The sequence below is a fragment of the Phodopus roborovskii genome, unplaced genomic scaffold, assembly GCF_943737965.1.
Source record: "Phodopus roborovskii unplaced genomic scaffold, PHOROB, whole genome shotgun sequence".
Taxonomy (NCBI): domain Eukaryota; kingdom Metazoa; phylum Chordata; class Mammalia; order Rodentia; family Cricetidae; genus Phodopus; species Phodopus roborovskii.
Window position 1 is genome coordinate 40,327,917 of NW_026126418.1, and position 15,436 is coordinate 40,343,352.

The following is a 15,436-nucleotide window of genomic DNA, read 5'->3' on the forward strand; positions in this document are numbered from 1 at the left end:
AATACATTTTGAGATGATAAATAAGATTGACCTTAAGTCACAAGTAATATATGTGTAAATAAAAAAATAAATAATGCTTACTCTGATTAAAATAAAATGATATGCACAATACATGGTAGTTAAAAATATATAACATATTTTATCAGGCTGAGGGTAAATCTCTGCCACAGAACATGTGTTTAGCATGCACAAGTCTCTGGGCTCTGTCCCCAGCACCTAACCCCAAAAGCACTTGCCCTCAAAAATCTGTTAGAATGTGCTTTGGGGTCAGAAATAGTCAATTGTAAGTTCATTAAGTCATAAGTCACATTCAGGATAAAAGCAATTATTAAAATCTGTTTTCATTTCTGTCTTTCTTTCCTCCAGTTTCACTTTTCTTTTTCATACACACACACACACACACACACACACACACACACACACACACACACACACACACCTATATTTATCTTTCCTGGAAGTTTTTAAGTGTCAACTTACAGTTTTGTGTCAATGCAGGCTTTTCTGTTGCTTTGGAAATCTGTGTGAATTACATAACTATTTAAAAGAGAAATAGTGGAGATTGGGTGGTTGCCTGGCTTTTTAATATAACCAACTACAACTGACACCCATTGAAAAAAAAAAATAGTTCCAATACTGTCTTGATGTAATTCTGTATGGATAGGTATGGGTGTGCTGCTGCACCCATGTGTGTGCAATTGCCTGTGTGTGCACATGTGCAGGCCAGAGGTTGACTTTGAGTATCTTGCTGTATATCCCTCCTTCTCTTAGCAGATTCCCATGAGTTAGCTATTGGGCATTCACTTCCCCTAGGATAGGAAATGCCACTTGCTTTGAAGACTCTGCACCCTGTCCTGTTACTGTCTCATTGTGCAGCATTCCATACCTTCAATATTGAATAAGCCAATGGCAGTAACGGTTGGCCTTTCATTTCATGCTGCACTTCCATTGCCTGGAAATCAGAGTACTCCAAAGACAGGTGGAGCCCCTGTGCAGTTCACCACACTGGAATAAGGCAGTGTGCTAAGAATGGAGAGGTAATGGAACCCCGGTTCCTGTGAAGAGCCCTTCCCTTTAGACCCTGGCATATAGCAATGTGTTCTAAAGCACTTTATCTTCATATGCCCTCTCTCATGGAAAATAACAATACTAAACCTACCAGAACTCATTTCATGTGGAGTTTTCACTACTGCTTTCAGATCAAAGTTATTTTCTTCAGGCTGGATTGAATTATACACAGGTCCCCAGAGTGAAGGACGCTGAATTAATGCACTGTATCACCCAGCCATCACTATAGAATTTTTTCAATGTCCAAGACACTATTCTGTACTATATTAAAAATTAATGTACAAATTACCAAAGAATAGGAAAATTGAATCAATAACCTAAGCAAACATTTTTTGTGGGTGTAGTTTCATGATTTCAACTCACCTAAAGAGTTTTTTAAGGAAAATAGTGAAAGGCTTTCGTTTAATGCGTAAATTCTGTTCTTACTCCTTTGCCTAATTAGAGAACACCCAGTCTTAAATAAATAGCTTTTTTATTTGTCCTATGAAGTTATCTATCAAAAAGGGAGATTCTGGAGGAATATAGAGAAGAATGTGGATGGAAACCCCATCTTTCACAAAATCCTGGTATATTTGGAGATTCTAAATTTGTTAATCGATCCTTGTCAACTTGCTATCTTGGTTATGAATGTATTTCAATTTAAATATAATTAAATTAGGGGTTGGGGAGGTGGCTCAGTGCACTCAGAGCACTCTGCTCTTCCACAGAACCAGGTTCAATTCTCAGCACCCACATGATGACTCACAACAGTCAGTGACTCCAGTTCTAGGAATGTGAAATCACTGTATGCCCTCTCTGGTACCAGGCACATGTGTGGTACACAGACATACAATCAGTCAAAACACCAACATGAGTAAAATATATTTAAAACAAATAAATATAACTCATTCAAACATTGGGCTCAGATGTTTCTAATAAAGGGTCATTGGGCAAGTCCCCTTTATTAAGAATCTTGAATAAGGACATAAACAGCAACATAATAATTCAACATTGCACCAGGCCTGAATTATGTCACTGAAAGTGCAAATGCATGTCATATGGAATATGGTTATTTTCTAAATCAGCAGTAATAACCTCAGACTCAGAACAATGGGGCTTTGAATCACCAAAGTCCATTTTCAAAAGAATGATTCAAACCCCTTAGGAATATATAATACTTTGAGTATCTGTATTGCTTGTTCTAGGCTGGATGCCATGGGTGTAGCATGGGGGTCTCTGGTTGTGTTAACCCCATTTACTCCTGCATACTACAGCTCACCTGTTATTTACACACATAAGAGGATTGATTCTGCAGAACAAGGGAAGTGCTCTGTTGTGACACAGAACATACATATTCATTAACTCCAGCAGTCCCTATGGACATATGTGGTCTGTCCTGATGATCTTTGTATGACAAACAGAACTGGAGGAAGGGTAGATAGCCTTAATGGATTGAAAAGCATACATGGGAAAGGAGAAGAGACAGCATGAGAAATGAGGGGCTGGAAAGTAACAACTTTAAAGGTTAACTACAAAGCACTATTGAGACTGGTTATAAATTGCCTAAAATCCAGGGGTAGCAGAAGCATGCTGCATTTGCCTTGATGTGCCGAAGCCAGCCCTCTCACCTAGGGCTTTTTCTCATGTATGGGTCGATGGCAGCTGGCAATGGGTGCTCAGAATCAGAGTACGAATCACTTTTATATTCTCAATCATAAGTGAACACACAGTCATTTAACATCATGAATTACTCTAGGTTGTACAAGAGTGTGGCCCTTGTTCATACTTTCTTTAAAAAATTATTATTAGGGACTTTGTTATAATCCAAAACCATTTATAAACTGTCCTTCCTCCTTGCACACACACACACACACACACACTCACACACACACACACACACACACACACGGACGCACGCATGCACACACACACACACACACACGGACGCACGCATGCTCACACACACACACACACACACACACAAATAAAAAGATGTCAGATTTGTAGTTTTAAACTTCATGGGTATTGTGTGAATGTTCAGTTAGATGTAAGTGCTGGAAATTTTGGGAATAAAAAACATTCTTATTTAAATTATAATCATGGTTTCCTGAGCTTTAAATCATATGGTGCATATCCTCATCACATATTGAATGCATATTCTAAGGTCTCAAGACAGTCTTCTTTGGTATAGTTTGCTTTGTATAAGTGCTTTATTCCCTTCTTGTACATAGGGCCATCTTTTATATTTTTAATATTTATTGTTGCTTTGAGCGAGGCTCTTTCTATACAGTTCTGGCTGTGCTGAAAGTCACTATGCAGACAAGGCTGGCTTCAACTTGAAGTGATCCTCCCGTCTCCTCCTCCAGAGTTCCATATTAAAAATAATGACCAATTAGTCCCACACCTAGTGAGTTTCACCCTTGGTTTGCAGTACTGGCAAATAGTCACTGTTTCATTTAGGCATGTTCTTATGGGTGAACATTTTCCTTCTCTTGCTAGAATTTTATGTGTTTTAAGGAATCTAATTCAAATCATAAGTTATCTACAAGTTAAATTTAAGAACATGACATGTGCCATCCTAGTTCAAATTTAATGCCTCTAATGAGTACAAGCGCTTAATAAACCCTAAATAATGACCTGTGAAACAAGCTCCGTCACCTCAATCTGATCTGTCTCTTTGGGGGTGTCTTAACCTCTTGAAGGCTGTCCTAAGGCTGATGTAGTTGACTGTTAAATCTTGTGCTGCCCTGTGACGTCAGTGTCCATAGTATGTTAAAGGGAGAATCGTAAGAATGATGGAGGTGGGCTTAGAGAAAATAGCAAGAAATAATATCTGAGAATAAAAGCAATGGGAAAACTCAGTTTGTCATTTCAAACTAAGGCTTCTTGCCAGGCCGTTATCTACAATCCATACTACTATAGTAACATCGAAGCAAGACAAACATTATCAATTAATTTTGTGGTGCTCTGATTAACAGGGCAAGAATTCTTTCTTACTCAAAAGTAATATTTGGATTTTTTTTCCTCCCAAAGTGACTACATTTAAAGAAAAAGAAGAAAGTTTTGTAGTAAAACTCTTTTTGCTGCTATTCAAGAAGTCCTCTTCATTGAAAACAAAACTGGAGCATTTGAAGCTCAAAAGTGGTCATGAAGTCACCCTGCCTCTGCAGCCTGTTAGCTATGGGTGGCATGCTCAGTCTGTAAACCATAGACAAGGAATGGGGTACTGTGTCCAGGGAGGAAGCTGTTTATCAGATTTAGCATACCACTGCCAGACAAAACTGTACCATCTTTCACTAGTCTTAAATGACAACTATGGAGACAAGTTGTTTTATTAAATTTTTTTCTTATTTTACATATCGATCTCAGTTCCTTCTCCCTCCCTTCCTCCCTCCTTCCCTCCCTCCCATTTTCCCTGAAACTGCCTCCTATCCCATTCCCCACCCACTCCAAAGAGGGTGAGGCCTTCCAGGAGGGATCATCAAAATCTATCAAGTCATTTGGAGTAGGGATTAGGCCCTCCCTCCTGTCTCTAGGTTAAGGGAGTATCCCTCCATGGGGAATGTGCTCTCAAAGTCTTTTTGTGCACCAGAGATACATCCTAGTTCCACTGTCAGAGGTCCCTTAGCCTGCCCAGGCCTTCTGAGACCCACATTCAGGTGTTCTATGCCAGTCCTATGCTGGTTTCCCAGCTATCAATCTGGGAGTCCATGAGCTCCCCCTTATTCAGGTCAACTACCTCTGTGGGTTTCTCCAGCCTAGTCTTGACTCTTTTGCTCTTCACTCCTCACTCTCTGCAACTGGATTCCAGGAGTTCGGCTCAGTGTTCAGCTGTGGGTGTCTGCTTCTGTTTCCCTCAGCTACTAGATGAGGGCTCTAGGATAGCATATAAGGTAGTCATCAATCTCATTATCAGGGAAGGGCATTTAAGGTAGCCTTTCCTCTGTTGCTCATATTGTTAGTTGGGGTCATCCTTGTAGGTCTCTGAACATTTTTCTAGTGTCAGTTTTCTCTTAAAACTTATAATGGCTCCCTCTATTATGGTATCTCTTTTCTTGCTCTCATCTATTCTAGGAAGGTTGAGTTGAGTCAGGGCACAAATAGACAAAGTCGTTTTTTATTTGTGTGTTTGTTTGTTTAGCACTATGGAGTTGGCTGTGTATTGAAACCCTGTGCTGGAGAAACAAAACACAAGATTGCAAACTGCTTGTTGCCCTGCTGTGAGGCTATATTTCTGCCAGAGGGGGAAGTAGACAAATTAGATTTATTCAGAGGACCAGTTAGCTAGAAATATGGTCAATAGCCTTTAAAAGAACTCTCACATACAAATATGATGGCATTGGAATGTGATTTTAAATGATAGCAATTTCAAATTTTAAAATGTGAAAATGATACAAGGAAAAAAATTATTTGACAGTATTAGTACGTAGTATCTAACTCTTAGCCTGCAGATTAAATCAGTCATTAGTTGTAAATCTTTTACCCTTTAAGTTGAAACAAAAATAACATCAAAAATAATATGAAAGCCACTGATTCATCTTTGAGACAGAGTCTCCCTGTGTAGCTCGGGATTTACTGAAGTGGTCATTCTCTTTCTTCTGCGTTCCATGTACTGGAGTTACAGAGCAGTCCCTCTTCACACAGCTAGCAGTTTGAATTTTGACACCTTTTTGATTAAGGCAATGATCTTACACCTTGTTTTGCTGAGTATGAAAGAATTTCTATAACTTTCTTGGAACAACATTCACACTGGAAATTTTCCTTTCCAATGGCTACTTGAATTTAAAAAAAAAAAAAATGAAGGAGGGATAGAGGTAGGAAGAAAAAGAGAAAGAAAGAAAGAATGGAATCCTTTCATTTTTATTATGTCCCTCTATTTGTGTTTCATGAACCTGTGGCATTTTCAAAAATAAAAACTGACAAGGGATGTTTGCATCGTTCACACTTGGGAAATATTTTCAGAAAACATTCTTACCGTAGGTCATCTTGACTGCAGGCTAGTAAGGGGAGTGGCCCTAGCCTGTCCAGGTTACAGTAATGTTGAGCATAATGAGCTCAAGCCACTTAGCCAAAGATGAGAATAACTGTGTGGGATAACATGATAGCAAGCATAGAACTTTCACTTTTTAAACGAAGTTCTAGAATTTAAAAAAAAATAACATAAAACAGTGTGTGTGTGTGTGTGTGTGTGTGTGTGTGTGTGTGTGTGTACGTGCACACATGTGTGCAGGCCATGGTGTGCATGGAAATAGAAAACAGCTTTGTGCAGTCAGATCTTTCCTTCCATCCGTACCTGGGAATCAGGATTGAGTTCCGGTCAGCATGCATGCTGCAAACTCCTATAGGCTAAGCCACTTTGCTGGCCTCAGACTTCTTTGTTACACGGAATAGTTTCCAAACCTACATAGAACACACAGTAAATGAAACACCAAACTGGATAGGAGGAGATCTTGTTTGGACGAGGTCATTATAAAAATATATCAATCTCCTAAAACAAGAGTCTATATTTAAGGAATTTATAACATGAAATTAAGAGTAAACAAAGCAGAAATTCCCTTGATGTAGCTTCCTCATGGAGCCCCAAAGTTTTGCATCTAGAAAGTTCTCAGCTAGTTTATTAAATAAGTTTGGGAACTTCTGTATAACATTCATACTATAAATGAATGATTTTAGTATTGTTGGAACTAAATAGAGATAAAATTCACTGCACTTTTCCTCCACCCTTTCTTAATTTTAACTTTTACATTGCATTTTAAGTCAGGCAAACCTCAGGAAATGTTTTGCAGATCAAAGGGATTGTGCCGGTATCTTTGCTGCTCAAGATGAACAGACAAAGGAAAAGACCTGCAGTATCAGACCAAGTATTTTACCACTATAGACTCCCTTGAAAAAAAGGCAATGAGTAAATATTTAGGAAGCCAGTGTCTGGAGTGCACCCCTCCCCTCCCCGAGCTTTGCAGCCCCACTCTCTCTAAAGGCTCTTTGCTGCTAAAGCTGTATTTGGGGCCAATGAATCTGCATCTCTGTACTTGAAATCTTGAAATCTCTATGTACTTGTGCTGCCATTTCCAATGTAAGAGATGATGAATTTGCTGCATTAACAGACCATAGAGCCTCTAAACTCTAATAATTACTTTGCTCTGTTTATTCCAGCAACTGTTGCTTTCTATAAAGAATCTTGATAAATATTGTATTAAGATTATTACATTTTTAAAAGAAAATTTCAGAGGTACAGTCACCCATAGAACATAATAGGCATATTGTCATATGAGCAGTGTTGCAAAGCTACTCAGGAGTAAGCCCACTACACCTGCCTTGGGTCCTTACCATTGTGAGTCTGAGGACATCTACAAATGAATCTGCCCTGAGCAGGTAGAGGTGCCCCATGGGAACACAATGGAAATATAGCTTGCCAGAACTAGAACTGTTAAATCCCACAAGTCTTAAGGTGGGGTACTAAATAAGTGCCTCCAGGTAATTCTAGGAATATAAGCTAAAAATAGATTCTAGGTAACCTACCTGTTTATTTCTGATTCTTTCCCTTTCCTGTAATTATTCTCTTCGCTGTTGCTGTCTATTATTGTTTTCTTTAAATATTAAAACTGTGGCAGAACTTTAGACATTTTGGTTGTTCAGCCTCAAAACCAATTAAAGACCAAACTGTAAGGCAGTGACTGCTTAGGCACTGGATTCTAAAATGGTCAGTAGTGAGAAGAATGGCAAATGTCATACAAATTCCCACTCTGTCATGTTCAAAACAGAGAGATGCTCTTTAGATGTCGACATTTCATTCGTAATACAAACTGGAGAACAAAAGCTCTAAGATTGCACCATAGAATCTGTCATCTATAGGTAACACTTCTGTTACATTATCTAGTGAATTTTCTAAAACTTCGTTAATTATTTTGAAGCATCAGTACATTTTATTGTGAAATGTGTCAGCTATGACAAGAAATTTCTCATATTTTCCAAAATAAAAATGGAGAGTTTTGGAGTAATTTCTTTAATTATCTTTAAAGACTATGGGTGTTGTTTTCCTCTATTTTGTGGAGGGGAAGAAGTTGTCTGAGCAAGGTATCCTTATACCTTGCCTTTAATTCATGAACTTCCCACTCCACCCTCCCAAATATTGGATTTAAAGGTCTGGGCCAAGACACCTAACTATTTTCTGATTTTTGTTTTTCTTGTGCTATGCATAATGCTTCTAAACAACAGTGGGAGCTACTGTTCAGGAGACAAGCTTTTAAATACAAAATACAATCATTCCCAGAATTTTTTTCTCTCTATGTTTAATGGAAAAAAAATCACATCAAAGCTGTTTTTAAAATGTGTCTCATTGCTTGAATACCAGGTTAGGTGGCAGGAGCCTTCTGCTTGCACGGGTGACAATAATGCAGTCAACCAGGGCAGGGTACCTTTGTCCAAAGAACATTTGGTGCCACATTTCCTTACACTTTGTCACCATCAGTAAACAAGAATAATACCAAGAATGGAGGTGGTGCCCCCTCCACATACTGCTAAGATTTAAGGACCGATGAATAGGTTCCTTATGCTACCAAGACCCTGCCAGGCTCCTGAACACTGACTTCTATGGATTTCAACAATATCAGAATCGTGTTTGTTTTTAATGAGTAACCTTAGCTTTCAAATAGCATCGATGATTCCCGAGCTCTCCTGGATGATGGGAACAATCCTGTATCCTCCAGGTAAAACAGAACTCAGGCTTTCCTTTCTCAGGTCCCCTAAGATTCTTGTTACTTAGTATGCATCAATAAAAAAACATTTGATTATCTCAATAAGCAGATCCAATCCATTAAGTATTATAATAAATTACTTTGATGGATAAGATCTTTGCTTAATTTCAGATGAAATAGAAATGTTTGGAAATTCAATTAGTTTTGCTACATTTAAACAGCACAGAAATACCCAGTTTAAGTAGGCAACCCATTTAGTTCAAACTGCATAGACTTATTTCTTACTGCAATGGTAACATTCTAAAATCATGTTTGCACTTTTTTAAATGACTAATTTATAAGAGAACTTTATTTACACCAAGGCAGGCAGAATAGTTCCACTCACTTTTTCTTTTGAATTATTCTGTATTTAAAGCTGTTTCCCTTTTATTAAAGGTTACTTCTTTCTATCATGGTTATTAACTAACTCCAACAAAGTGATCCCAACTGACTAGGAAACAGCCGAATCCTTTCCTTTTGTGTTCTTGCATGTTCACGTGTGCATGTGTACATCATAAACAGGTGCACATTTACCCACTCATGCATTGTACTAAACCCCATTGCTTGTGACGTCTAAATTGTTTTCTGAGATACTTATTCGTGCTTCTTCTTTATCTATCTAATAAAATGCCTAGTCGTAGCTTGCATGCTACCATTTTCACGACTCAGTATTTTCAGTTTATTTATTTATTTATTTATTGAGAAAAGATCCTAATAGAAATTACTTAGAAATAATCATGGGATTAATGAATCCATAGGCTTTTAGTTCTACACTGCAGTCACATTTATATTCCCCCCTTTCTGTAAAGCTCGGAATAAATCCCTTGACGCAAGAAGAATTTAGATACTGATTACTTGCGATTGGTTCCTGGTGATTTGCCCTTAATAATTTCCAGTTGAGTTTAATGAAAGTATGATTCCTGAAAAGCCACTTCATTAAAATTGCATCTTCCCCTCCCCCTTTTAAGTGTAGTTTCAGTCATTTCACCCATTTTGTGGTGTATTTTTCTCCTCTTAAAAAGTAATGATTGAGAAAGCAGAAACAATTAGGAGAATCACTTTAGTTATTCCTAGAGCGCTGCTCAGCCCTCCCCGTTTCTCAGAGTAGAAGGATAAAACTGTACTTCTTTGGGGTTCACAATACTATTTTCCAAATTGAAAATGCTTTAAAGTATATAGAGTCTTAAAACATTTATGAAGATCTGAAGTAAAGTGAAGGATCTGTTGCATATACAAAAGAAGTAAGACCTTTAGTATTTTTTATTAATCACACACACACACACACACACACACACACACACACACACACACACACACAAAGGTTGATTAACTTGTGCAGCATTCAAACTTAATTTCACTGAGTTGGTGATTTGCAAATGAATATCTGCATGGATCCTTTTTAAAAATCCAAATGCAAATGAGTACAACTGCAGTAAACTATATTTGCAAATGAATCCTGTTGCTTTATTCATTTATTGTGTAATTACTGCAATCCTTCCCACCTTGTTTTCAGTATTTCTTAATCATTAAGTCGGAAGCATGACAGCAGTGCCAGCCCTGGCATGATTTTCTTTGACTAAAACCTTGTAAATTAACACAATTAGCACAGCATCCTCCTGCTAATTAACTTCCACTGTCTGGTGCAGTGGTTTTGCAAACAAGGAAGACGGGAGTCAGAAGGGAATCAACATGCCATTCTGTTACCAAACTGTGTGCTCTGTTCAGTTTAGCTGGCCGAGTCAAAGCTGGCCATGTCAGAAGCCAGAGTCAGGCAATGAGGAGCTGAAGTGGCTGGGGGAGGTGGAACAGAAGGGGATGGGAGCTGTCAACACTGCTTGGGGAATTCGGAAGGGAACCAATGCCACAGCTGCTTCATTTAGACCAGACCTTCTTCTTATCAAGGGTTCTTTGCCAGAGGGCACAAGACGGTTTGCAAAATTCACTTTGGGTAATACAAAAGAGATTAAGGAGGGTATCTTAATACAGCTGTAGCAGAAAAGGATGTGTTTGTTCCAAGTGAGCGAAGATTAGAGTTAAGATGAACAAGCACTGAAAAATAGGAGAATGGAGTTGCCCGACTCTTTGGTAACTAACTATATGAATCCCTCAAGGGTACATCTTAAATTAGTCGCTTTGGGCACTGCTTTTGTAGTATGTGAAGCAGGTAATTTCAAAAGTCCTTTCGAAAGTTGTAAATCAAAATGACTGTCTGATTCTAATAGCTGAGTATTTTCTCTTAAGTCAGAAAATACTCATTTCGGGGTTACTGCAGAGTCGCTGGCTTCAGTTAGCAACCTGGCAGGTGATGGAATTACTCCCATGACCTCACTGCTGAGTCGTATTCGTCCAGTTTCTGCCACACATGGTTCACTATGTTAGAATCCAGACCCTCCACACTCATCATCCCTTCTTGCCCGTTTTCTCTTTCTCTTTCTTTTGTATATGTGTTCTTCCCTCCCCTCTTGGTACCTTGCAATATATAAGGGGAGAAGGGAAGGAGGATCATCAGAGGAGGAGGAAGAATAACACCAGAAGGCCCACGGACAAGTGATGCTTGTTTTTTTTTTTTTTTTCGATTCAACAACAGAACTGAGAGGCAGAAAGGAGCCAGTTGTAATTCATACCGAGTTGTAGGCTTTGTGCGATGAAAGCGCTGGAGCGCTGCCTGGGAGATTGCTTTGCTGCACTCCACGAAGCAGATTTGAAACTGTCGTGGACCACTTTAGATGAGAGTTGGATTATGGAATGACCTGCTATGTCTGTGTCATATTGTTCTGTGCAGGGAGCATTATACTGTGCTAACTAGGTGTTCAGTACCAAATAAGAGAGGTATCCCAGATACGGTCTGTCAGCTGTGTCTCATTTTTATATTGTTAAAATATAAAACAGAAACTGATGGGGAGAAGCAAAAAACTAGGCGGCATAACATGTTAGCAGCATTGCATGCCAGATAGTAAAATGTATGTGTGTGTTATTGCAAGCAACCGTGATTGAAGTCTAATTGGACAGTGTTTTGTATGTCCATATACATTAAGTGCATGTGTGGTTAACATGTAACTTGGTGGGATTGACAACAGTAAGTCTTGCATATAAACATGAATGTAAATATATATTTGAATAAGTTTTCTATGGTGTTCTTTTATGTTGGATTTGTCTTTTATGGGGTTGGATTTTATCACCATTTTGAAGAATTTATATTTTGATATCACAATAGATGTTACGACCCGGGAAGATCCTTGCCTGTGTCCATATTATTAAGGGGAAATAATAAATAATAGATGTAGTCAGGGAGGAAGCTTTAAGTGTTCTGAAGAATGTCTAAGTAAATTTACTTTCTCCCCTCCTTCCCCCCAAATGCTTAGGCTTGAAGATGCAGTGGACGCCGGAGCATGCCCAGTGGCCAGAACAGCACTTTGACATCACCTCAACCACTCGGTCTCCTGCCCACAAAGTTGAAGCCTACAGAGGTCATTTGCAGCGCACCTACCAGTACGCCTGGGCGAATGATGACATATCTGCTCTGACTGCATCCAACCTTCTGAAAAAATATGCAGAGAAGTATTCTGGCATTTTGGAAGGTCCTGTAGACCGACCTGTACTCAGCAATTATTCAGACACACCATCAGGACTAGTGAACGGTCGGAAAAATGATAGCGAACCCTGGCAGCCTTCCTTGAATTCAGAAGCCGTTTATCCTATGAACTGCGTTCCAGATGTCATCACTGCCAGCAAAGCAGGTGTCAGTTCAGCCCTCCCTCCGGTAGATGTATCTGCAAGTATAGGGAGCTCCCCTGGGGTGGCCAGCAACCTGACAGAACCAAGTTACTCTAGTAGTACCTGTGGAAGCCACACAGTACCTAGTCTTCATGCAGGGCTCCCATCTCAGGAATATGCTCCAGGATACAACGGATCATATTTGCATTCTACCTACAGTAGTCAGCCCACACCTGCACTTCCTTCACCTCATCCATCCCCATTGCATAGCTCTGGGCTCCTGCAGCCTCCGCCCCCTCCTCCTCCCCCACCAGCCCTGGTCCCAGGCTACAACGGGACTTCCAATCTCTCTAGTTACAGCTATCCCTCTGCTAGCTATCCTCCTCAGACTGCTGTGGGATCTGGGTACAGCCCTGGTGGAGCGCCCCCTCCTCCTTCAGCATACCTACCTTCAGGAATTCCTGCTCCTACCCCTCTGCCTCCCACTACTGTTCCTGGCTACACCTACCAGGGTCATGGTTTGACACCCATCGCACCCTCTACTCTGGCCAACAGTTCAGCAAGTTCTCTCAAAAGGAAAGCTTTCTATATGGCAGGGCAAGGAGACATGGACTCCAGTTATGGAAATTACAGCTATGGCCAACAGAGATCAACGCAGAGTCCTATGTACCGAATGCCTGACAACAGCATTTCAAACACAAATCGGGGGAATGGCTTTGACAGAAATGCTGAAACATCATCCTTAGCATTTAAGCCAACAAAGCAGCTGATGTCCTCTGAACAGCAGAGAAAATTCAGCAGCCAGTCCAGTAGGGCTCTGACCCCTCCTTCCTACAGTACTGCTAAAAATTCATTGGGATCAAGATCCAGTGAATCCTTTGGGAAGTACACGTCGCCAGTCATGAGTGAGCATGGGGATGACCACAGGCAGCTCCTAGCTCATCCGATGCAAGGTCCGGGACTCCGTGCAGCTACCTCATCCAACCACTCTGTGGACGAGCAACTGAAGAACACTGACACGCACCTCATTGACCTAGTCACCAATGAGATCATCACCCAAGGACCTCCTGTGGACTGGAGTGACATAGCTGGTCTTGACCTGGTGAAGGCTGTCATTAAGGAGGAGGTTTTGTGGCCAGTGTTGAGGTCTGATGCGTTCAGTGGGCTGACGGCCTTACCTAGGAGCATCCTTCTATTTGGACCTAGGGGAACAGGCAAAACACTACTGGGCAGATGCATAGCTAGTCAGCTGGGGGCCACTTTTTTCAAAATTGCTGGTTCTGGACTAGTTGCGAAGTGGTTAGGAGAAGCGGAGAAAATTATCCATGCCTCTTTTCTTGTGGCCAGGTGTCGCCAGCCCTCGGTGATTTTTGTTAGTGACATTGACATGCTTCTCTCCTCTCAAGTGAGTGAGGAACACAGTCCGGTCAGTCGGATGAGAACCGAATTTCTGATGCAGCTGGACACTGTACTAACTTCGGCTGAGGACCAAATCATAGTCATTTGTGCCACCAGTAAACCAGAAGAAATAGATGAATCTCTTCGGAGGTACTTCATGAAAAGACTTCTAATCCCACTTCCTGACAGCACGGGGAGGCACCAGATAATAGTACAACTGCTCTCACAGCACAATTACTGTCTCAATGACAAGGAGTTTGCACTGCTCGTCCAGCGTACAGAAGGCTTTTCCGGACTAGACGTGGCTCATTTGTGTCAGGAAGCAGCAGTGGGCCCTCTCCATGCTATGCCAGCCACAGACCTTTCAGCCATTATGCCCAGCCAGTTGAGGCCCGTTACATATCAAGACTTTGAAAATGCTTTTTGCAAGATTCAGCCAAGCATAACTCAAAAAGAGCTTGATATGTACGTTGAATGGAACAAAATGTTTGGTTGCAGTCAGTGATTCCATCTTTAAAACAAAACAAAACAAAGTAATGAATGTTGGCACACACACACGTAAAACCTGCTACGTAGGGAACAGAGCCCCTTTCCAGTAGAGTTTCAGTTGCAAAGGGTACTGGGGAAGACAACGATTGTGTTGCATCTGTAGAATCAGGGTAGCTTTGGAGGAAACATGCATCAGATGAGAGCCTCTGATTGGAAAGCCCCAGATGACAGAAAGCATATATATTTTGATGCTCAGATCGGTTCAAGCTAGACAACACTCACCGAGACGCAAGGTGCAAGTGTGTTGATTTCAGAAGGACATGAACCTCGTGTGTTGATTCCATTCTGCTGTTGTTGAGATTTAGTTGCTGTCAAGTGCCTGGAGTGGTGCTTTATTTTTTTGTTTGCCTCACAATTACATTGGTGGCATGTGCTAATATAAAGAGCTTTAACTTCAAACATTATTGGACTAAAGAGATGAACGGTTGTGTTACTACAGAAAACCAGATTTTTGCCATTTTAAGAGCAACAGTATTCCTCAATCCTGTCTGTTCTGCAGTGTTAAGCTAAGAACAGGTAAAACAGGGTAACGGTAATCTGGACCTTAATTTCTGCAGTTCATTTCTTTTAATGTTCTTGTCTGCAAAAACTCAGGAAAGTGATTGTGATTTGTACAGTACCTCAAAGGAATGTGTTAAAAGCACTATGTACTGCTGAGAGTAATAGGCTAGGCTTCAATGTTACTTTATATTAAAATGTATGTTTACCTCAACAATTGGAGAATAGCAAGGAAAATTACTTTGAATGTATCCGGAAAAAATTACCGAAGTGTGATACAACTGAATATTTACAATTTAAAGTAGAAATGGAAGGATTTTTTTTAAGTTGTGTTATGAATTATGGGGAATTTAACCAGAGCAGAACAATTACTGAAGAGTTCTTAATGCATTGCTCTCCTTGATGATTAAATTAAATGTGCATAAAAGTTACACTGGTTAATTGAAAGCTATGTATCTGGTTTGTGTTGGTGTTTAGAGCAGTCAGCTGCAGACCTA

At 40.2% G+C, this 15,436-nt stretch overlaps 1 protein-coding gene across 4 annotated transcripts in view; it reads left to right on the plus strand.

Moving 5' to 3' along the window:
• Fign (fidgetin, microtubule severing factor) overlaps nucleotides 1–14,419 on the plus strand; it is a 114,723-nt gene extending 100,304 nt beyond the window's left edge. For all 4 annotated transcript variants that reach the window (XM_051184569.1, XM_051184570.1, XM_051184571.1 and 1 more), the window contains one exon: nucleotides 12,143–14,419. In XM_051184569.1, coding sequence (XP_051040526.1) covers nucleotides 12,143–14,397 — 2,255 coding nt within the window. In that variant the 3' untranslated portion in view covers nucleotides 14,398–14,419. The remainder of the gene's footprint in view (nucleotides 1–12,142) is intronic.
• Nucleotides 14,420–15,436: the final 1,017 nt, after the last annotated feature.